The sequence below is a fragment of the Chinchilla lanigera genome, unplaced genomic scaffold (assembly GCF_000276665.1).
Source record: "Chinchilla lanigera isolate Chin_1 unplaced genomic scaffold, ChiLan1.0 scaffold00025, whole genome shotgun sequence".
In the NCBI taxonomy this organism is placed as follows: Eukaryota; Metazoa; Chordata; class Mammalia; order Rodentia; family Chinchillidae; genus Chinchilla; species Chinchilla lanigera.
In genome coordinates, this window is record NW_004955426.1 from 21,926,941 (window position 1) to 21,952,014 (window position 25,074).

At 36.8% G+C, this 25,074-nt stretch overlaps 1 protein-coding gene across 3 annotated transcripts in view; it reads right to left on the reverse strand.

Annotated features, from left to right (window-relative positions):
- Positions 1-25,074, reverse strand: part of LOC102014378 (chromosome unknown open reading frame, human C5orf42) — a gene marked incomplete at its 5' end in the record, with an annotated part of 124,014 nt that overhangs the window by 59,065 nt on the left and 39,875 nt on the right. For 2 of the 3 annotated variants that reach the window (XM_013514959.1, XM_013514957.1), the window contains 13 exon segments: positions 2,176-2,943; positions 3,093-3,389; positions 6,573-6,765; positions 8,461-8,538; positions 10,015-10,091; positions 11,394-11,467; positions 12,022-12,185; positions 13,211-13,359; positions 14,411-15,344; positions 17,666-17,957; positions 18,901-19,009; positions 19,600-19,758; positions 19,903-20,012. In XM_013514959.1, coding sequence (XP_013370413.1) covers positions 2,176-2,943; positions 3,093-3,389; positions 6,573-6,765; positions 8,461-8,538; positions 10,015-10,091; positions 11,394-11,467; positions 12,022-12,185; positions 13,211-13,359; positions 14,411-15,344; positions 17,666-17,957; positions 18,901-19,009; positions 19,600-19,758; positions 19,903-20,012 — 3,404 coding nt within the window. 3 annotated transcript variants of the gene reach the window in all.

Consider the following 25,074-nt stretch of genomic DNA (forward strand, 5'->3'; position numbering starts at 1 on the left):
AAAGAAGTACAAACAGTAAATAAATACATAAAAAACTCGAGCTGGGCATGGTTGCACACACCTGTAATCCCAGCACTTGGCAGGCTGAGGCAGGAGGATCACTGCAAGTTCGAGACCAGCCTGGGCTACAAAGGGAGCTCAAGGCCAGCCTGAACTACATAGTGAGACTCTGTCTCAAAAGGACAAAAAAATCTCCAAAACCCAAAAAAACAAAAAACGCATCAACATTACTGGTCAATCAAGAGACGCAAATTAGAACAACAATGATATTCCATCTCACTGAAGAAAGGATAGCCATCACGAAGAAATCAACCAATAACAAATGCTGGTGAGGCTGTTGGGAAAAAGGAATGCTTCTTCATTGTTGGTGGGAGTGTAAACTGGTACAACCACTGTGAAAATCAGTGTAGAGATTCCTCAAAAAAACTAAACCTAAGGCCAAGGAGATAGCTCAGCAGCGAAAGCGCCTGCCAAGCGCAAGGTCCTGAGTTTGATCCCCAGCACCAAACAAAAACAAAAACAAAAACAAGCCCAAAAAAGTAAACCTAGAGGTTGCATTTGACCCAGCCATTGCCCCTGTAGGCATCCTCCTGAAAGTTAAAGGTATCATACCATTGCTTCTCGGCCTTTGGGCTAAGATCAAGTGTAAAAGCATCATACCACAGTGAGATATATATATCATATCTCCGTATTTATATATATAAATATATATCCATATTTATAGGATCACAATTTATACTAGCTAAATCTTGGAAACAGCCCACATATCCACCAACAGATGAATGGATAAAGAAAATTAGGTATTTTTATCTAATGGAGTACTATTCTGCCATAAAGAAGGATAAACTTGGGCTGGGGATTTAGCTCAGCGGCAAAGCGCCTGCCTGGCAAGCACAAGGTCGTGAGTTCGGTTCCCGGTACCGCGGAGAAAAACCAAAAAAAGCGTTAAAAAAAAAAAAAAAAAATCAAAGAAGGATAAACTTGAGTCATTTGTAGGTAAATGGGTGCACCTCCAGACCACAATTTTGCATGAAGTAAATAAGACACACAAGTTTTTTTTGTTTTGTTTTGTTTTTTCTTTTTCTGGTACCGGGAATCGAACTCACGACCTTGCACTTGCCAGGCAGGCGCTGTGCCACTGAGCTAAATACCCGGCCCCCAAGACACACAAGTTTAAATATCACATTGTTTCTCTTCTGTGAGGAACCCTAAGGGTAAATAAGGAGCAAAGTAGATTCTGGAAAGTAGGAAGAACATCTTCAAATAGAGAACAATAAAGTCGGGACAGGAAAGGGAAGGAAAGAAAAAGGATTAAAAGAACGCAGTGAAAAAATGGAAATAAAATTCTGAAAATGGGGAGGGAAAAAGGGTTAAAGGGAGGAGAGAGGAATGGGAAAAAAGAATTAAGATACAATAGGTACAAATTCCCTATGATGAATGTGAACACTATGTATAGCAAGTATCTACTTATAAAAAATTAAAAAATAAAAGCAATTCTAAAAGTGCTGACTTTTCCTTGTGCTCAAAATAAGTTCAGAAGTAAAGAAGACATGGTAAGTACTTTTTCTCAGGAATAACCTTTTTTTTTTCCCCAGTAGCACCTTCAAATCTTAAAGTGCACTGGAGAATGAATTATCAGTTCCTCCTTAAAATGGCACCACTCACCTACAAAATCAGAACATAAACAATATGAATTTTGTAATTCAAAGATAATATATTTAAAGAGGATTTAATGGGTTTATAAAGCTACTATTTTATTGCATGTACAACTACTGACAGACTGGGTCCATTTAACAACGTAAACCAGAAACAGATTTGAAGACAATTATATTTCAATTGCTAGGAACCTCAAACAATATGTGTACTTGTTTACTCTGTCTACAAACACATACACACACACAAAGCACAGCACTCAATTTTTTTTACTTATTTCTTTTCTGAGCAGAATATCTGAGAAAAGAGTTAAATAAATTCTGGTATAAGCTATAAAGACTTATCGCCAAAAATCTTCTAAAAACAAAATCATTACTTTAAACCTGAATTTTATGCTATTTTCTACAACATAAGCATTTTTTTAAAAAAAATGTGCAATTAGAGCTTTCAGTGAATATACACTGTTTATGGTATGAAAAATCCAAGACCCTGGTTTTAAATCACTGTACAAAAATTCATTACCATATTTTCTGAGGATAAATGAGGAAAAAGTAATAGTTGTGGGTATTTTCTTTCTTCTGCTACAGTTCTCACAGGTGTTGAAGGAACTGTAACTGACGCTCTTGAGACTGATGAAAATATGTAAGGATGTTTAAATTGCAGGTGCAATAATGGAAGTCCACAGAAATTCTGAGGTGGTATCTCAAGGGGCTGTACGTTAATATCCAATTGTTTATCTGGTTTTATGAATATTGAAGAGTCCTGTTGAGAAGTCAAGTTTTCTTGTCCAACATACTGATCCATGTTGACGTGCTTAGGGATATCTGTAATCACAGTTTCTGCCCATTTCTTCTGGTCAGCTGCTTCTTTTATGACATTAGTATTGCAGTGGCTTGAATTCGAATGGGATCCTGAGATAGTGTGTGTTATTCTCTGTTGTGGAGGAGGCTGGAGGGAACCAGTTAATGCCCAAGCCTCTCTCAATTGGGTCAGAGGTCTGGAGGGAATACTTGGAATGCTTCCTACATGTAAAGGAAGGGGCTTGAATTCATGCTTAGGCTGAAACTGAAGCAAAGGAAAACCATAACCAGGACTAAGTGTTTTGGCTGGTGGGATAAGTCTAGGCATCTTCAGGGCAGCAGAAGGGGTAGACAAAAGATGGGGGTGACTATTTCCAGCAGGAGGTGGAGGAAACAAAGTGGATGCTAAGCTTTCAGATGCTGGGGTCGGTCCTCTCTTCTGGGGTTGGCTGTCTAACTGACATGAAGGAATATTCTCGTGTGGACAATTCTGGAAAAGTAAAAAAGGCTAAGTTTAGAATAAATTCCTTTTTGTAAAAACATTTAATATGTTTTGAAGGAAATGAAATGTTAAAGTATTTATTTACTCAACAAAAACACAATTCAACTACCAGGAAATGGCATTTTTATATGCATTACCTGTACATTTCCATTATTATTTTGATCAGACTGGATGATTCCTTCATGGCTATGTGGGATGTTCTTGGCAGGCTCCTGGGCACCCTCTCTCATGGATTGTGGTTTAATGAAAAATCTCTCCTTAAGATTTCTACTGCTGTTGATTTCAACATCACCACTCCCTCTTGTGCAGTTTGATACTTGGCTTCCCCCCAGATACAAAGACTGAGCCTGCTGGAGAAGGTGGGGTGTGTCTGAGAGGTTCGTAAAGGATGATCCTACTATTTGCATGAGGCTCAGGAAGTTTATCTGCTGCAGCTGAAATAGAATAAAATGAAATACCTTAAAACACAATGAAAAGAATCTAAGGAACCAAAAACTACCACCTTAATGTTCTACAGAAGTCACAACTTTCTGTCAGACTTGGGAATACTGAGCAGGAAGCAGAGACAAGAGGGATTTAAAGAAAAAAAAAAAAAGCACAGCTTCCTATCAACTGGGAACATGAACTTGTGGATGACACTTGGGACTGGGCAGAAACCAGTTTACATAAATTACCCAAGGAACCAAAACTGATGGTGCACACCTATAATTGGAGCTATGCGAGAGTGAGGCAGGAGAATCACAAGTTCAAGGCCAACATGGGCAACTTAGTGAGATCCTGACTCAAATTAAAAATTCTAAAAAGGATGGGAGTGTAGCTCAGTGGTACAGCACTTGGCTAGCACTGGGACACCCTGTGTTCAATGTCTAGTACCAAAAGTAAATAAATATCCTACAGTTTATGAAGCAGTAGAATGTGATGGACTAGGGTGAGGGTAACTGAAGTTTCAGGAAAGAAAAGAGCAGAGACTACTGCACAGTTAAGGAGTGAGGAATTTCCTGTGAAGGACTGATTAGGTGAACAGCAATGGTTCCCAGTCTTTGCTGCACACAGACTCACTCGAGTGGCCAGGTCACATGCTTTATTGTAACATCAAAATGTCTGGGGATGGAAGCCAGGATCAGTTTTTGTTAAGACGACCAGGTGATTTCAATGCACAAAAGAACTTGGGAAGCATAGCATACATATTGGCTTAGCTGCAACAGGCCATGAATGTAGATATGAGAAGATAAATTAATTCAGTAGCTCTGAAACCCTAATGTGCATCAGAATGGAGGGGAAAACTTGTTAAATCACTTTTTGCTGTGCTCCATTCCCAAAGTTTCTGATGCCACATGTCTGGACTGGGAGCCTGAGAATCTGAATACTTAAGATCTGGGCAGTGTTGATGCTACTGGTCCAGAGAACCCAGGGACTCATGCATACTAAACTCGTGAGAGGTGGGGAAGGAGGGAAGATAAACAATGGTAGTAGGTCCTTCATGGCCAACAGAAGAATCTGCACTTGCTAAAACACACTAACAGGGAAACACTGCAATTAAATTCAATTATAAAAGAAATATACACATATTAAAGGATAAAACAGAGAAGTATAAAAACATTATAATTCTGCCCTTGAAGATAGCCACTATTAACTTTGTCATGTATGTCCTTCTACTCTTTATGCTTTAAAATAAGATTGATATACAGTACACAAATTTGTAACTGAAATTTAGTCACTGTTTTGTGGCTTTTTGCAGTACTGAGGATTGAACCCAGGGACTCATGCATACCTAGCAAGTGCTCTACCACTGAACTACATCCTTGTCCTTTATATTTCTCAGTTTGGGACAGAGTCTCACCAAGTTGCCTAGCTTGGCCTTGAACCTCCCGCAATCCTCCTGATAATTGAGCTACACAAGTAGCTGGGATTATAGGCATGAAACACTGCACCAGGCTTGAAGATTTTTTTTCAGAAGAGGTTTAAAAAAAAAAAAAGAAGAGGTTTTGCTAAGTAACACTAGCTAGGTTTGAACTCACTATGTAGCCCAGGCTGGCCTTGAACTTGAAGCAATCAATCTTCCTGCCTCAGCCTCCTGAGTGCTAGGATTACAGACAGGTGTGTGCCACCACACCCGGCTTTGAAGATTTTCAAAGAGGTTAACAGAATAATATTGGAAGACGGGTGCTATAGAAAATGCATATATAAGACAACGTAAGTATGAAATGAAAAAAATCTAAAGACTGACTACAGCTGTAGAAAATCAAGTCAGTATGGTGACATACAGCATGAGCAAAAGAGTCAAGAGACATAGTAAAATATATGGATTAATAATAAAAGCAGGCAAATGTGACTCTCCAAGAACAAACGTCTCCAGGTAATTAATAAAATAGTTTAAGAAATGCTTCTAAAATTTTAAGGTGGTAGCACATCTGTAGTCCCAGCACTCCAGGAAGCATGGGGAAGAGGATGACAAATTCAAGCCCAGCCTGAGACCCTGTCTCAAAAAAAGAAAAAAAAAAAATTAAGAAAGGGCTGGGGATGTGTAAAGGCCCTAGGTTCAATCCCCTGTGTGTGTGTGTGTGTGTGTGTGTGTGTGTGTGTGTGTTGGGGTGGGGGGTGGGGCAGGGAGATGACCTAAAAAACAAACAAAAAAGACTTTAAACTGGTAGAACAGATCATGTTATTCAGCAGAAATGGGAAAGAAACAACTGAGGAGAATTAGACTAATCAGTTTCAGTAAGTCTTATGGAATGGGGGACATGATAAAAAAGGATCAAAAAATTAAAAAAAAAATTGTTCCAAGACTCAGTTCAAAAATGGTATGTCCCATCATCATTACATACAGATGTAGAAGTTAATGTAGGACAAAAGACTGGACGATTAGAGGATGCAAATTAATGTTTTAAGATAAAAAAGAAAAGGGCATTAGAAATTATTAGAGAAGAGGGTAACAGATGAAAAAAAAGATGACGGAGGCCAAAGTGAACAGTAATTTGAAATGCAGTGGTCACTTTTAACCCAAGCCAAAATCTGGTCCATGGGTAAGATATGACTAAACAGCCTGGGTTAGAAAATAAACTTTGGCCAGGCATGGTGGTGCACACCTATAATCCCAGCTCTTGGGAAGCTGAGGCTGGAGGATCACTGTGAGTTCGAGGCCAGCCTAGGACACATAGTGAGACCCTGTCTCAATCCCCCACCAAAAAAACATTAAAAAGTAAAATAAATAAGTAAGTTTAAAAAAAAAAAAAAAAAGAACAACTTTGGATGCTTTTAGCAGCAGCCCACTGGTCTGGTTTGATTATTGCCCACCCTGCTCAACACACACACACACACACACACACACACACACACACACACACATACATACACAGTTTTCTGAGCAACTGTACCCCAAAGAACTCAACAAGCAGAAGTCATTGTTAGAAGTAGGTAGACTCCAGAAACCAGGGTTAGGAACTTCTGAATGACAAATGAAAAGTATCAAAAGCACAGAAATGTAGACAATTTAATTATGACCTGTCCATTTCTACAAATTTATTAAGTTTAAACCCTACATTTATCATGTGTAGAAGAATTACTTATTTTTAGATGAATTTATAGAATTTATAAGAATTACTTATTTATTAGCTCACCTGAACTAATTTAAACATTTCATCTTGGAGCATCTGCCTGACAGAATCAGAAGAATCTGGTAATGGAGCCCTATGTTCATCTCCATGGGTCTTCTGAGGTGTGGGAACAGGTGTTTGTGAAGCTGCGTTGATTCCATTTGATACCAGGGAAGGAACTGAGGGAGATTTATCTTTAGATGCAGAAATCTGTGCACTGTATAGAAGCATTTAAATAAAAATCACATTCTAATTCACAACAAAAAACAATTGGATATCTATAATCCAAATATTTAGATCCCATCGTTTCTTCAAATTTAAGTTACTCTAGCAGTTTTCAGGATTTCTCCTGAACAGAACTATTTTTCACCTTTATTGGGGACATGTACTGTCTACTCAGCAGTGATCCTTCACTGCGGTGTTACACTCTGAAGTGGCCCACCCTTCTCCCCTAGGAACCTGAGTTTGAGACCAGTGCAATCATTGTAACTTAACAGACTTTGTAATTTGGCTTAGAAGTAAGTTTTTTGATGAAAATTAATGATATTAACTGTATTTTGATACAGTTAATGCCAGGTGTGGTGGCGCATGCCTGTAATTCCAGACTTGTAGGCTGAGGCAGGAGAATCACTATGAGTTCGAGGCCAGACTGTGCTACATAGTGAGTTCAAGACCCGCCTGAATGGTATAGTGAGACCCTGTGTAAAAACAACAACAAAAAAATCCACACATACAAAAAAAATACAGCTAAGAAAACTGAAAAATAACTGGTTTAAAAACTTTAATTTTAGGATTGATAGAGCAAAAACTGCTGATTTTCATTAAATATCAGATAAAAGCATTGCGAACATTCATATCCAGACAATCAACAAGTTTCCATTTATAATAAACCCTAAAAATGCTTACAGAGAAATAAAAATTAAAACTTCAAATTTTGCTTTTCAAACAAAATTATTGCTAGTTAGCAATTCCTTAAACACAGCATGAGGCGAGTGTTTTCCAAGCACATAAATTTTGTAAACTAAGGAACTAGGCAATTATCATACTCAAATAAATTATTCATTGTTTTTTAATTAGATTTATTTCAGTTTACAATCATTCCCTTTTAGCAATAATATCTGCTTTCAGTAAACATCCAATATGCTCAATAACACAACTATTTGGAAAATTCATGCAAGACAGGCACCACAACTGATTGCTCATTTTAAGAAAACTTTATTGGCCTTTGCCTTTAGCAACTAGTGAGAAGACCAATTCCAATAATATAAATTTTTTCTGAAGTAAAGCTGTGCTGTACTTTCCTCCTAATTTAGCAAGATTTGTAAGCATTAAGCAATGTTTTTAAACTGTTAAAAAAATTAAAAAGCAAACTATATAAATCTAACTCTAAAGAGAATTATCACAAATCAAAAGTTGAAAATGAGCAATAATTCCATCTCTCAAATATATACGCACTATTTTTTTCCTGAAATAATTGCTCTAACATAGTTTCTGTATGTCTTTAATCATATAGGAAAGCCAGGCGTGGTGGTGAATGCTTGTAATCCCAGCACTTGGAAGGCTGAGGCAGGAGGATCATTGCAAGTTTGAGACCAGCCTGGGCTACAAAGTGAGCTCAAGGTCAGCCTGAACTGCATAGTGAGACCCTGTCTCAAAAAAAAGGGAAAAACCAAATGATGGCAGCAGATTAACACACTGTGATACACACTGTAAATTACAGAAATAGTGGAAAGTATCTGAATAAGATGTCATAAACACATTCCTATACTACTCTTCAAATTACTATGTTTTTTCCTTAGGTTTTAATCAAAATGTTTACCACATATCTCAAATTGGTACAGCAAACATTAACTCATACTCTATTTGTAAAACATGATTATTTCAAAACAGTACAGTGAACAAAAATTCTTACCTGGAAATTTCTGAACTTGTATCTATACAAAATGAATGAGGAATGGTATGTTCAGGATTTGAAAAGCCTTTGATCATACTACAAATAAGAATTAATAAGTGATTAGGTAGCAAGATATCCTTTATATAACCTAAGGTACACGTGATTTAATGCTGAGCCATCTAAGAGTCTAAACATCCTTTTGTTCTCTCTCATGCTTAGCTCATAATCATAATCTGTTTACATCTGTCTCCATAGCAATATGGAAGAGATTCAAACAAAAACAAAGAATATGTCTGGATAATTTAACACATGATGACATACCCTGTTGACTGCTGAGCAACAGGAAATAGAATCTAAAATGAGGGGACGTAAGATTAGTTGGGATCCAAAACTTCTCCTATAGAATAAGTGGACATTTTGCTCAGAATACTAAACAGCTCACTGTCACATCTGCAACAGTAAAGGCTAGTTGGGACTGGGGATTTAGCTCAGCGGCACAGCACCTGCCTGGCAAGTGCAAGGTCGTGAGTTTAATTCCCAGTACAGGGAAAAAACAAAAACAAACAAACAAAACAAAACAAAAAACAGTAAAGGCTAGTTTTTCTGAACAGAGATACCTATTACTGGTAAGGGCTCAGTGATAAAGCAGGAGCAATGACCTGGCTTTGATTCCTAGCACAACAAAACAAAACAAAACAAAACACCAAAAACCAACCAACAAATAAAAAAACCCCACTTTTGCTAATGATGTATCCATAGTAGAGGTAAACAACATTTGCATATTAAGAAAAAGAAGATATAATTACGTCATTTGTCTTATTCTTTTAGTCAAGGAAATACCAAAATTCCAACACTTCTAAAATTCCAAAAATGAAGAAATTATATCCAAACTGCAACATATGACAGCTTTCTTATGTTCAACTTCAACTTTCCTTGAAGCAACGATAAGCTAATCAGTATACACACACATCATGATCTAATGGAGAGAGTAGAGTAAACAAAGCCTAACAGGGCCGAGGATATAGCTCAGTGCATAAAGCCTGCCTGGCCAGTACGAGGTTTGATTCCCCATTCCCAAAAAACAAACAACAAAGCCTAACAGTAAAAGATCATATGTAATTACTGTAACAATTCTTTAATTCAACAAAAATGGAGGGGCTAGGGATTTAACTCAGCGGCACAGTGCCTGCCTGGCAAGCGCGAGGTCGTGGGTTCAATTCCCGGTACCGGAAACAAAACAAAACAAAACAAAACAAAACAAAACAAATCAGGCAAAAAAAATGGAATCAGTATGGAAAGGCAGTTTCTTAACAGATAAATAAGCTCTAGTCCATTTACTATCATATTTTAATTTGAAAGGCTGACAGTGATGAAAGAACAAAAGGCACTTTAGTTATTATTATTTCACTTTACCACAATCATTGTTTACTATTACTCTAGATTGAGGCTATAATTTCACTAGAAACACAATACCACCATAAAGTATATATTATAAATTATGAAAAAAAGCTGTAAGATTCACTGAGGTAAAAAACCTAGAGATAATATCACTTCATACTTTTATCTCCTTACCCTTGCTGTTCAGATTTTTCCTCCACATCTATCTCCAGTGGTTCTTCCCTTGGACATCGAACCTCTTCTGTGGATTGCTATTAAAATGAAGAGTATACAAAATGAAAAGAGAAGAAACAAACAGGTACTGTTGCAATGGGTATTTTGAGTTTCACATTAGCACCTCACCTAGAGTAACAACAATCTAAAAGCAAGTGAAAAATCGAACACTAAAATGTACTTCCAGTCCTTTATACTGTTTGAATTGCTTTTGGCCCATTCCTCTAAGGTACTGAGCATATTAAGGCACAAAGAGAAGATGATGTTAGAAGACTAACACATCAATTATATACACAATGACATATTCATTATTTAACCTGTGAAAACTACTACAAAGTCAGGAAAAACTAATTCTTTCTAAAAGTATTGTTACCATCACTGGAAATGCCTATGCTCTGCATGGAAATGCAGTGTATAGAATTTTGAGAAAACGATACAACAAATTGCAAACAGGTACAAAAATTACTCAGGCATGGCGGTGCACACGTATAATCTCAGCATTTGAGAGACTGAGAAAGGAGGAATACAAATTTCAGTCCCATCTAAGCAACTCAGCAAGACCCGTCTCAGAAAAGGCAAAGGCAAAGAAAAGAAACAACAACAAAATGAGAAGAAAAGAAAGAAAAGGCTGGGATGTAGCACAGGGTGAAGCCCCTGGGTTTAACCCATAGCAGAGAAACAAAAAACCTGCAGCGACACTGAATTATACTGTAAACAAAGGACATTTTTACCACTCTTGATTAAATTAATTTGCTAATGCACTTTTATAATGAAAAATGTCACTTTTTAAAGTTATTGGACATGTAACAGAACTTTAAAGAAAGAAAAGTGCCACACAGCATGGCTATATTCTATAATCCACATAACTGTCTCGTTTTAATGTATAACAGTGATATGTAACAAAAAACTGATTTTTTTTTTTTTGAGACAGGGTCTCACTATGTAGCTCAGGCTGGCCTTGAACTATATAGCCCAAGCTGGCCTTGAACTTGCAGTGATTTTCCTATCTCAGCCTCCAAAGTGCTGGAATTATATTATAATGTGTGGGGGGAAGGGCAGAAATTCTCCCTTATATCCTAAATTTTTCATTTTTGTATCTTTTTTTTTTCTTTTTTTTCCTGGTATGGGGATTGAACTCTAGACCTTCTCACTGAGCTATACCCATAGACATTTTTTTATTTTTTATTTTGAAAGAAGATCTTGCTACATTGCTAAATTCCCCAAGCTGGGTTTGACTTTGTGATCCTCCTGCCTCATCCTCTGACAGTACTGAGATTACAGGCATGTACCACCACCCCCAGGCAAAAGTTGCATGATTTTACCTACTATCAACAACTTACTTTTTCTAACTGCTGTGGTAAGGTCTGCATGTAAATGGCAACATTGGGACTTTTGGGACTTCCAACAGGTTCTTCTGGGGGAAAATAAAAGAGGAAGAGGAAACTGATGATTTGAAACACTGTAGTTTGAATTTTTAAATGTTTATAAGAAATGAGTATAATGACAAAAACATTTTCTACTCCCCTTGCAAAAATATTTTTTAGAAACACCTGGAGACCTCTCCATCAACTAAATCCCACATGTGCCTTGACAGGCCTTGTTTCATTCTATATAATTCCATGTGGAGCTCTGAGACTTTTTGCTTTAAGGATGGCTGCCACGGAGAGGTTCACAGACTCGGTTCACATGTATTAAGACACCTCAAATTATTCCACAGGCAGGGCAAGAGACTCAAAAACTCTAAAAGAACTACCAACACAAAAATGCCTATGACTTCTTGGTCTTATTAACAACCAAATTATGAGTTCATATACTAACTCATTCATAGATATAACACTCTCAAGTTTTAGTTTAGGCTACTATAGACATAATAACTTAGATGTAAGAAAGTTAAATATGTTTCTTCAGACAATATCATTCACCAGTTTCAAATAAAGCTAGAGAAAAAGATGATCTACATCAACTGACCTTCACAGTCTGATACGTGCATATCCATTCCTTCCCGTGTAAACATTTCTACTTGTAAAAGATTCTCATTGGTATCTATAAATTCTTGTTCAGTATTATGAGTGACAAAAATAACCTCATCACTGATTTCTTTTATTTCTGGATTTTCTGTTTTAGTTGACATTCTAGTGACAAAAATATAGCAACTATTATTACAACTCAGTCCTGGTAACAAACAAGTTGCTTTTACTCAATTCTAACTTTTTAGAAACAACAAATGTAACTTTTTTTATTCTTCCTTTTTTTAGATTTCTGCTTCATAAAAGTTCGATTAAAGGTCATTCAATGAATGACTGAACATCCTAGTTTTCGAAGACTAAAATAATTTCAATTTATCTAAAATTACCATTCTCACAAAAAAACTTTCACATTTTAAGTGCTTTTGCTTTGGTATTTGCTTCAGTTTGTACACTGAATGCCCCAAAAGATTCTGGTGCTAAAGACTTTGTTCATAGGGCAGTGCTCCTGGGACAGGTAGAGCCTTTGAGAACGGGGCCTTGGGAGAGGTCCTTACATCATGGAAGGGGAACTGTGGGATCCAGTTCTGGCCAGAGTATGAGTGGTTTTATTCCACTGTGCACTTCTATCATGAAGTACTGCTTCACCACAAGCCCTAAGCAATGAGGTCAACCAATTATGGAGTTGGAACCTCCAAAAATGTAGGTTAAAAAAAATCTTTAAGTTAGTTATTGCAGGTACTTCATTATAGTGACGGAAAGCTGACTAACAGTATTCAGAGATATATTACTCCTATTACTACTTCATATATAAAAATAAATGAAATGGATAAAACCACTTCATATATAAAAGTGAATGAATACTCTGACATGGGAAGTAATAAAGGAATCTCTCGGGATGAATTAGCTCCTGTCTCAGAAGACACATGCTAGACGAACAGAAGAAGTGTACCTTACAATGAATTATTGCAGAATTTCAGAAATCTCACTTTCTAGCTGGGGTACAGGTAGAAGTGCTCATATAGCATGTGCCAGGCCTAAGATTTAATCCCCAGTACAGCACAAAAAGAAAGTTTACTTCCTGTTCCTCTAGTTCAAGAAATGCTCCTTCCTTTCATTTGGAAGGCTTCCATTCTTCCCATTAATCCAAACACTAACTTCTATTGAAAAGGAAGGTAAAAGCAAAAACTCACTTGAAGACACTCTGACTAAATTCATTCCAGTCATCACTTTCCTCAGTTCCACTTTTAGTTGCCCGTGCGGCTGAACAGCCACCATCAGTGTTGCTGTCCCTCTGGATGCTGGGTTTAATCTGAGACACAGTACACTGATTCTCTAGTACCTAAAACAAACCATTTGTAGCATTTTGTATCCATTACTGAACAACTTTTTTTTACATTTTTTAATTATTCAAAATGACACAATGGACAAAAATATATGCAGCTAAAATATAAGGGATGGATCCCTTTAGTGTAATTTAGATATTTATATATGTATTATCCAGAAATACAAATTTCAAAGACAACAAATACAGTTTCACATAAACTTTATTTTTTTTTTTTTTTTTTTTTTTTTTTTTTTTTGGTTTTTGGTTTTTCTCCGGTACCGGGAACCGAACTCATGACCTTGCGCTTGCCAGGCAGGCGCTTTTGCCGCTGAGCTAAATCCCCAGCCCCTTCACATAAACTTTATACTTGAAGAACTGATTGCAAAAAAGGAAAAGGAAAAAAAACATAAAAACAATAGCAAAAATTAAATAATTCTCACATATGTATATACTCTTTGTACCTTTCAACCTGGAATAAACTAGCCCAAAGGCACTTGCCATTTACTACACAAGAGAAAGACTAATCAGAATTACTTTTCTACTGATGCTCGTCTGTTTTCCTTTTTTAAAAAAAATTTTTTTGAGTTGTCTCATTGTGTTGTTCAGGCTGGCTTTGAGTTCACTGTATAGCCCAGGCTGGCCAACTTGCGGTGACCATCCGGCCTGAGCCTCCAAATGCTGGGATTACAGGTGTGTGCCACCACACCCAGCTGATCTGTTCTTCTAGGTTAGGTTTTCCAACCTTTTTTGGGACTCAGATCCTCCTGCCTTGCCTCCAAGAGAGCTGGAATTACAAGCAAGTGCTACTATACCCAGTTCCCTTTTTCCTTTTTATAAACACATATAAAACCTCAAAACTGATGGTTGTGATGGCCTCTCTGAAAGTATTTTCACTTTACTTTTTTTAGAATAAAAGGAACCCCATGAGGAAAAAAAAAAATCTACATTAGATATACAGAGTATAATCAGTATTGTCTAATTTTCCATTAGTGGTTCTTTATAGGTGGTGAAATATAGTTTTAATCTAAAAATGACATTTCTCATTTGTAACAGCTGATGTACTTACCTTACTTTTTGCCTTACATGTAGGAACAAAATAAGGTTGTTCCAAAAGCCACAAAGAGGTAAGAATGGCAGCTGTAGAGGTTTTTACACGAATGACTGGACTGTACTCAGAGGATGACTGAGTGATACCAGAGTCACAGAGGAGTCTTCGATCAGACCACCGCACCATCCACTCCAGCAGTCTTCCCACACTGCCGTACATGCTCTTCAGCACCAGAGGAAGAGCCTCCTGAGGGTTAGTGTCACTGTACTGAATAGGTCTGAAACTGCATTTTCTAGTTTTAGGCTTTGGAGTCCAAAATTTATGGTCTGATGATTCCTGGATTAGAGATTTCTCTTGGTTACCATCTTGAATTCTGTAAATTGACTTTTGTTTTAAACCAAACAATCCTTCTTTTTCTTTACTTTTATTGATTTCATTTGGTGGATTCTCTAAAATGGGTCTGAGTCCTTGATTAACTAGTTCAGATGCTGAAAATGCCTGATTGTCTAAACTTAGGCCATATTTGTCATTTAAAGCAGATGATTTTTCAGATTCATAGGACTCAGGAACAGCAACAAAGCAGGAGCCAGCTCTAAACACATTCTGGCTTTTAGTTTTGCCCTGACATCGTTTTAATGTTGTATGCACATCAAAAAGTAAAGAATTAAGTTCATGTTCCCTAAGCTGTACAGAAAAACTAGTTAGAAATGGAATGCCAGGATCTCTAGAACTGAGTAGATCTCTTTCAAGAACATAACTCAAAAAGAGATCAAGGAATTTAATATATTCATCATCATCTCGCTCAAATTCCCAAACACCTATTACAGGAAGTATATTTTGTGTTAACTTTTTGTTATCTTCCTTCCTTATAGGGTTTTGCTTCTGATCACAAATTTTCTTTCTATTACTGGGCTGATCAACAAATGATAGTTCTGAATTACTTGGGGTATTCCTACAGCAAAAAAAAAAAAAAAAAAAAAAAAAAAAAAGAGAGAGAGAGAAAAAGAAAAAGAAAAAGAAAAAAAGACAAAATTAATGATTATTTAACTTCTAAAACTTATATTAGAATTAACATTAAAAATTCATGCAAGATGTGGTGGCCCACACCTATAATCCCAGCACTCAAGTGGCTGAGGCAGAAGGATCACCATGAGTTCAAGGCCAGCCTGGGCTACACAGTGAGTTCAGGACCAGCCTAAACTATGCAGACAGACCCAGACCTTGGCTGCCTCAAGCCACACCCCGCTCCAAAAATTCTCACCACTACTGAAGATGATAGTATAGACCTGTAATCCAAATACTTAGAATTACACTTAAGGCATGGGAGGTTCACTTGTTTGAGCCCCAACCTGGGCAACTTAGTGAATGGGTGAGACTCTGAAAAATTAAGAAAGGGCTACAGAGGATAGTGTAGCTCAGGGCAAAGGCCTTGGGTTCAATCCCTAGCATTGTTTAAAAGAAAATTCTCTATTAAGTCATGGATCTTTTCAGTGTTTATATTACCTATTATTCAAATGAGGGAGTGTAAACTAAAGCTAGTATGTAAGGCCAAAAAATATAACACATTAGTATCAAATAAAATTTGTTAAAAGAAATTAAAATGTGTTCACAGAAATTTCATTATAAAAGAAAAAGAATTTTGAGGAGAGTAAAAAAACAAGTCCTCCAATAAAGTCACAAGGTACCAATAAACATCTTAATTTAGGGTTTCTTGGGGCTATTTGTTAGACAGACACCTAGCTGTCAACCACAACTGCTTTCAAATGTTTCAATTTTTTATTTTATTAGTATATGTCTGTAGTTTGTGCAGTTTACAATCATCTTGGGGAATATAATGTTGAGTGAAATAAACCAGGCATACAAGCCTAAATACTGTATGGCATCCCTCATTTAAGTGAGGCAAAGTACAAAGAGAGTACAGTAATAAAGGATCAATGTTTCTTTTAGCAGAGTTCTTAGGTGGGTCTGAAGGTATAGCTGAAGCTAGATGACCTTGGGCAAATTATTTACTTAATCACTGTGAACTCGTTTTACTATTATTATGAGATATTTATCTAGCTGAAATGATTGATTTCATTCACCAAAGGTCCTAATACAATGTCTCGTACTTAGTGGGCATTAAATAGTAGCTGGGATGTTGCTGCTATTTGATTCTTATTTGTTACTGTAACTACTGTTTTTATTATTGTGATTATTATTTTAAGAATCGACTAAAATGAATAAAACTTATAGCTTTGTAAACTACAAATAAAATAAGTTAAAATAAAGGTGTAGCTCAGGGGAACAGTGCTTGCCTAGCACACGTGAGGTCCTGGATTCAATTCCCAGCATTACCACAAAAACCAAAAAAGTTCAGAATGTTCCCTTGGGTGGAACACGGATCCTCAAATCTCTTAATATTATTGAGAAAAGGTGCTAGGCACTGAGATGTACAATAAGCAGCCTGCAGGGCACTCCTGTGCAGACACTTAAGCACAGCTGTTTTGTGAAACAAGCACACCATTTAAAACAGCAGATGTTTGGAATAGATGTGATAATTTCACTTACACAAAATTACTGCTGAGCTGATTATACAGTCTTTAAACTATGAGGACAAACTGCATTGCAGTTACTGAAATTATAAAGAAGAATATCAGTTTAAATCACTGTGATATGGGTTTAAGAGAGTAAGCAAGAATTTCCCAACAAATTAAGACATGTTTCAAGGATGAATGTGTAAGTTCCTGCCCTGGAAACCCTTAAAAGTGATATGGCTAACCCAGTCGCACCAAACTACAGGCTGACTGTCCCTTATCTGAAGTGTGGTGGGACCAGAGTGTTTTTGCAGTTTGTGGGTTGTTTTCTTTTTTAAAAAAATTTTGAATACTTGCACATTCATAATGAAATATTTCAGGCATGGGGTCCAAGTCAAAACTGAAATTCACTTGTGTTTGGGGAATTGGGGTATAGCCCAGTGATAGAGCTCTTTCTCAGCATGTGCAACATCCTGGGCTTGCATACCAGCAACACAAAAATGAGGAGAAGGAAAAGAAAAAAGATGGAAATTCATTTATATTTCATAGTAATTCTATACAGGATTTTCAGTGCACCTGAACATCTCACATTATACTCACACTATGCTGTGAGTGGGGAGCTTGACACTTATCTTTTACATTGTCAGTACAATCTGCAAGGGTTCCTGAGACCAGAAGTCACTCATCACTTGCACAAGAACAGTGAAAGCATTTTCTTCCAAACAAAGTCAGTGCTTGTTATTAGGAAAGCCCACGGTACCTGTGGTAGAAAGGTAGCCTCTTTTTTTCTTCAACTGATAATGCTTCAGAGAGGGTATCTGCATCACTCTGTACCACAGAATTCCCCAGTTCTGTGAGGGTGCTTCTGCTTAAGCTAGTCCCCAGGGAAAACCTGTCGAAACCTGGAATCTCGTCTGGTTTCTCTTCTTCAACTGGTTCCCAAATGTTCATCTCAAAAGAACCTATATTTCTCTGCACGCGTTTTAGGGCTTTCACCCTCACTTTATGGATAGAATGCATGACAACAGACATCATTTCCTCAGTCTGGGGACCTGGAAGCAGAGAACAAAAGGCCTATGGTTCATTAAAGTGCTTCCACTCAAGACATAAGGGAGCCAATTCTGGTTTTTTCTGGTGACATGAAACCTAACAACTAAGGCTACACACTATGTTTTATTCAGTGCTCACTGGAAAATATGGGAGAGGTATGTGAGAGGCCCTGGGTTCAATCCCCAATACCAAAAAAAAAAAAAAAAAAAAAAATTAAAGCCACAACATTGTAAATGTACTTCATGCCACTTAGCTACACACTAAAAAATGGTTTAAACTGGAGGTGGGTGTGAATGGCACACACCTATAATCCCTGCTGCTCCAGAGACTGAGGCATGGAGATGAGGATGGAGGATGGTATTTGAGGTAAGCCTGGGCAACACAGAGAATCTCAAACAAACAAAAAGGTTAAAGTATGGAGAAGGAAAATTATAAATTATCTTCAATATGAAAAGCACTACATGGCTCCCCCTCCTACCCTCGCTGTTTAGAGATGGAATCTATGTTGCTCAGGCTAGAATGAACTCATAGGCTCAAGCAATCCTCCTGATTCGGCCTCCCAAGAAGATAGGACCACAAGCTTGTGCCACCACAGCCAGTTCATGTGCTCACTTTATACATCTTATTTAATCCTCTCAGTTCATATTGATAAAGTAGATAATAATATATCCATTTTACAAATAAGGAAATGAGGTTCAGAGAGACTGAGCATCTCACTTCAGGTCACACAGTTACTGATTAACAGTCATGACTTAATGTGAGCTCCATCTGGCTCCAGAACCACAGAACTAATTCTGCAGTGGGGTAAGGTGCTGACCTTCTCACACTCTTGTCTCTAGGGAAAAGCAAAAATGCACAGATGCATGAATGGCAGACAGTAAATGCTTTCAAAAGAAGAATATCTTTGGCAATTTATCCATTAGATATCTAAGAAATAACAAATACCTTTCACAACGCAGTGTCTGAATCTCTGCTGAAGAGAGTGGTATTTTTCTCTTAAAGGAACTCTTATATCCTCTGGATTGGGAAATGCTTTCACAAAAATTTCTGCTACCTTCAGAAAAAGTGTTTGAAAGCTTTATGAGCAACATCATTTTCCCCCTTTTTCATTCTTCAAATATTTTAACTCAAAATATAAAAGCATATTTAGTACTAAACTTCTGATGTTGGACTGAAGGCTCTTTAAGTTTGCATTAACATCTTTTGTCCTTTTAAAAAAATTTAAAATGTGTAACTGACAAAAACTATATATTCATGGGTACAGTGTGATAGCTGGATATACATATACATTGTGTGATTACCGCAGGCAAATAAACACATCCATCACTATAGTTACCATCATGTGTGGGAGGGGGGAGGACACTTAAAATCTCCCCCTTATAAAATTTCAGGTAAATACAGCAGTATTAACTACAGTCACAATATTATATGTTAGATGCCCAGAACTCATATATCTTGTAAATGAAAATCTAGACTTTTTAACCAACATCTCCCCATTTCTACCATGCTATATCTGCAAGGATATTATGCCAAGCGAAAAAAAGCCAAACACAGAAAGGCCACACAATTCTTAATTTAAAAAAGTAAAAATCTTTTAAAGTCTCTGATTCAGTTTTAGTTTATTTTCCCCTAAAATCGTATTACCTTTCTGACTGGTGGCAGTTCTCCAATAAGGCTCAAAATTATATCCTGAATAAGTTCTTCAGTATTAAAAAACCGAGAGAAAGGTAGCATTCGGTAAGCCCATTCCACTGCACTAAGACAGTGCTCAACCACGCAGGAATCGAACTCCACTTCTAGGTCCTAAATGGGTATTGAGAAGATTTATTGCCTTTTCATTTTAGATGGGTAGATCAGAATGACTTCAAATCATGACATAAAAAGTACATTTTCTGTTAAGCAATTTCCCAAGTAATGTTTATTAATGTTAGTAAGAAAAGAAAATACCTTTTCTCTTTTCATATTTTCTCTTGCTTTCTGATACTGCCTACAACTGTAGGATAAATTATCACGGATATGCAGCACCCAGCACAAGGCACAGAGTTCTCTGAAGCAGCCTAAAGAGGGATATAAATATGAAAAAAAAGTATGAGTATGTGTGTTAAAACTAGAACAACTCAACCTCTGCTGTTTTTTTCACAATAAATATGTTTTGTTGATTATAAAAGAAACATGCTCATAAACACCTTATATAAAAGTCAGTGTTCCTTCCAAAATTTTAATTCATATTATTCTATAATATTTCATGCATATCAGTTGTAGGAATATACTGAAAACATACTTATACAGTAGGGAACTTGTTCTATTTACTATCAGTTTACTTGTTTCATAACTTCACAGTATATTACAGATATTTTTCAAGGCCAATACAGGTAACCCTACATTGTATAATTAATTTGGAAAATCCTTTTTTTTCCCTCAATGCTGGGAAAGTAACTCAATGCTTCACATATCCCAACCAAGTGCTATACCACTAAGCTATAACCCCAGCACTGGCCCTGAAAATCACCGATATGCATTTATATTTAAATTTTTAAATATTAAAGATTATTGCAAATATTCATTTTTTATTAAAAGCAACACATGGGCTGGGGGGGGGGTTGGCTCAATGGTAGAATATATGCATGGCATGCCTGAGGTCCTGGGTTCCATCCCCAGCACCAAGAACAAACAAAATAAAACAGCAGTACAAGTACACAAAGATATGTAAAAAGCATACTGTGTATATGTATGTAAAGCATACTGTGCTTTACAATTACTCTTTTTTAAAAACCTAATGTAGGGCTCGGGATATAGCTCAGTGGCACAGTGCCTGCCTGACAAACACAAGGTGCTGAGTTTGATTCCTGGCAACAACAAAAAAGAAAAATACAAAAAACCAAAAAAACCCACCTGAATATACCTTGGATATCTCTTCATACTAATACACTTTTAAAATTGCGAATATGGTATTCCATTGTATTGAGCATCATCGTTTATACAGAACCAGCTAGTAAAACAAATTTCATCTCCTTCTAATCTTAAATTTAATTTTGCTTATTTTCACTAAGTGTGGCCAATAAAGGAAGATTCATCTTTGTTACTGTGGTTAATAATGCTCTTTTCTTGTAGAGAAAGGTAATCTCTTAAAATACAGCAATTATTCATTTAAGCCTTAATTTTTAAAAACAAGACTTATTTTTATACTAAAGTGACTTTTATATTAGTGGTTAGTATTTTCATTTTCTTTAGGAAGCTACTTAATGTATTTTTAAATAATGTTACACAACTAGAGTGTACTGCTTGACAATATGGAAGCAGAGTATTCAGAATAGGTCTTTAACAAATCTTATTCAGCTAAAAGGGAAAGTGGTGGGTAAATCTCCCAGGCAGACCAACAGGCTCACCCATAGGCAGTATTGCATTACACCCCAACCCCTCACACCAGATTCTGATACAGTCTACCAGGGCAGAACAGCCGAATATTTAAGGAAGGTAACATAAGTGACAGATGTGTGTCTGTTTCCTATTTCACAGGCATGTTGGGATAGAACTAAGGCCAACAAACAAGATGATCAATTGCAAAATATGTTTACTAGGCAGCTATTCATCTAAAAGCATGCCTTTATGAGTTTTTCCAACTGTGAAATACAATCTATTACAAACTACTAAACTGTAAAATGAATTTAGCGGGTCTCAGACATTTTAAAAACAGAATATAATGGAAAACAGCAAGAGTGCATGATACATAAGAGAATAGTTTATTAAATTTTCTTTTCTTTTTGTTCATTGAATTTTCATTCCAGATTTACATAGGTGTATGTACTGTACTGATATAAAATCTGTACCTTATTATAAGTCATGTCATAAAAGTTTGGACACCAAAAAGGTATAATCAATGGACACCAGAATTGCAGGGATATTACTAGATAAATGATCTGGTTTCCTCAATAAATAAATGATATGAAAAAAGTGGGGGGGGCTGGGCATGGTGGTACACCATTGTAATGTAATGGTTCACCATGTAATAGCAGCACTCTGAAGCTGAGGCAGAAGAACTGCTGTGAGTCTGAGGCCAGCCTGGGCTACACAGTGAATTCAAGGCCAGCCTGAATTACATTGAGTGTCCCTGTCTCAAAAAAAAAAAAAGAAAAAAAAGTGGCGAGAGGAAAATTTTTCTGTACTGAATGTTACATATAGACCAAAATACAATGTGGAGCAGGCTCAGCTTGGATCTAGATACGAAAAAAAAATAACTGTAAAAAAGACATACTTAAGATAACCAAGTGTTGTAGTTTGTTTGGGGTTTTTGCAAGGGGAACACATAACACAGGGCACATATTTTATAAGACTACTTTATAATAGTCATCCCAAGAACCATATACAAAGAGTGCAGGAAATCTGCCCACACACTAAGGACCAAAGAATCCAGCTGAGGGCCTAGATCCCACAGTAATGTCCTGCATAAGTCCAGCTGGAGGCCTAGAGTCCATGACAATGTCTCATGCAGGCCTGCTTCATAGATCTGCGCTGGGAAGGTCCAAAGGTCAGTGGTGGAATCTAGAAAGTCTGTGTCAGCAGGATGAGAAATCTTCACTATAGCCAGGAAGCGATGCTCAAAATAAGAACCAGAGCTCCCCTGAACAGTACCACAGCCATCCTCGGCAACAGTGAGGTCTCAAGCTCCTCTGATGATGAGGAAAGCCAAGTTCCCATCAGGAAAGCCAATGTGACAAGCTTCTCCAGGAGACTGAGTAGTGTACCATTTTCCCCTCTGGAGTCAGGAAGCAATGCTCTAAGTGAGGACCAGAGCTCTCCGAGAGAGAACTGTAGACATTCTCAATGACAACAAGGTTCTGAGCTCCTTAGACAATGAGTACAGCTGAGTTCATCAGAACCAACAGCTCCTTGCGGCTCCTAACAGCAACCAACAGCTTCTACCAGCCCGCAACAGCTTCTCTTCTTCTCCAGTTCTGCTTCTTATGCTGCTGGCAACAACCCTCAGGTGGGCCTCCCATACCCAGCACCACACTGATTCAGAACAACTGGATGTTATAAATTGACCACCAGTTGTCAATCTCCCACGCCAAGTAAGTTTAAAAACAGTATGTAATATATTTAAAAATTTTTGTCAAGTATGATAAAAGGACTGTATTTTTAAAAATTGTTAACTACATATACTGAAGTACTTATGGGTGAAATCGTATGTCTCAGAATTACTTTTATGTGTCAACAACTGCTAGAGGTGGGTGATTAGTACAGTACTTGAGAGTTCATTATATTATTTTTACTGTTTAAATTTTCTATAATGAAGTTTCAAAAAAGTTTGAAAATTACTTTAGTTAACAAACTCAGAAAAGAAATTTCAATCTAGCTGAACTACTTCTCAATCAAAGTACCTAAATAAACAAAAGAATAATAGGCCACAGGTACAAAATGATACTAAAAATGTGTGTTCAAATCTTTATTTAAATCATTGCATTTTTTCTTTTTTTGAGATGGGGTATCATGCTGCTCAGGCTGCTGTGGGCTCAAACAATCCTGCCTCAGCCTGCAAAGCAGCAGGGTTTACAGGCATGTGTCACCATGCTTGGTTTCATGTACTATGTATGAGCAAAAATCTTTTAACTGGGATTGTTGTGAATTTAAATCACTGTTTACAGGGGCTAGGGGTGTAGCTCAGTGGCACAACGCCTGCCTGGCAAGCGCAAGGTCATGAGTTCAATTCCCAGTACTGGAAAAAAACAAACAAACAAAAAATAAATCACTGCTTACAGATCAAGATTTTTAAGAAATAAAGTAATATTGTATATACATTCCCAGGCTACACTTGCCTGTCTCTTTCATCAGAGTGAACGAAAAGCCTATGAACCATGATCATGACAACAGAGAGAAGCAACTGCAAAATATTTTGATGTTACTGAAAACTGAAAATGGACAGTCTGATATTTATGACATGTAACATTAGTACTAAGCATGAATAAGTTAAAAATGAATATTTTAATCAAAATCTGGAGGTAAGATCAAGGCTTAATTTTAGAATGATAAGAATTAAAGATTAAGGAGAAAAGAGTGGAATAAGATCCAAAGTTTCACTTCTTTTTAAACTTATTATTCGGGTAACTGTACGCTGACTACGAATAGGAAATTATATAACAAGTTACGGATAGAAAATAAATGCTAACTATAATTAGTCACAATATAGAAATACTAACACAAAAGCTATTTACTTTAACCAATCAAATTAATCTGAAGGAATTATGAAGTTTGGGACGCTACAGACAGAGATACAAAATAGCCATAATCAAGCTGGGCATGGTGGCATCTCCCACCCTACCATTCTGCGAGTTGAGAAAAGATCCTAAGTTTGAACCCAGCCTGGGCAATTTGGAGAGACCCTAATCTCAAACACAACACAACACAACACAATATAGCAACAAGCTGGGAAATGTAGCTCAGTGCAAAGGCCCTGGGCTCAATCTCCAGAACCACAACAAAAGGCATATTCACTTATTTAGCAATTCTGAGACTCAGAGGAAATATTTCAAAATACAAAAAAAGAAATTGATATGCTGATGGCAACTTAAAGTAAAATTTAATGTTTGCTAATAAAAGCCATTGAAATTAGGAGATATGAAAATTTATAAAATGGAAAAAAGCTTAGGTGGGGGCATGGTAAGTTGGAAAAGCAGAAAAAATTGCTAAGTCTATACCAAAAAGTTAGCCGGGAATATAGCTCAGCAGCACAGTGCCTGCCTGGCAAGCACAAGGTCCTGAGTTTGATTCCCAGTACAAAGAAAACTGGGAAATGGAAGAAACTTTTTAAAAAGAAAGAGAAACTAGGATAGAGGAAAGTAGAAAAAAAAAAAAAGAAAAAGAAATTATATATATATAAAAATACCAAAAAGTTCAAACCCAATCCACTTAATTGTGTTTGACAGCATACCCTAGCTTCAAGAAAATAACCACGACAAAAGTATTCTTGAATGTTAAAATTCCAAAGTTAAACAACAAATCAATGACAGTAAGAGTTATAATTGTACAACTGTTTATAATAATTTCCTAGCTTAAAACCATACATAAGATGCATGTGTATACACAGCTGTTAAACACCATACTTACACATAAAAACAAAGTAAA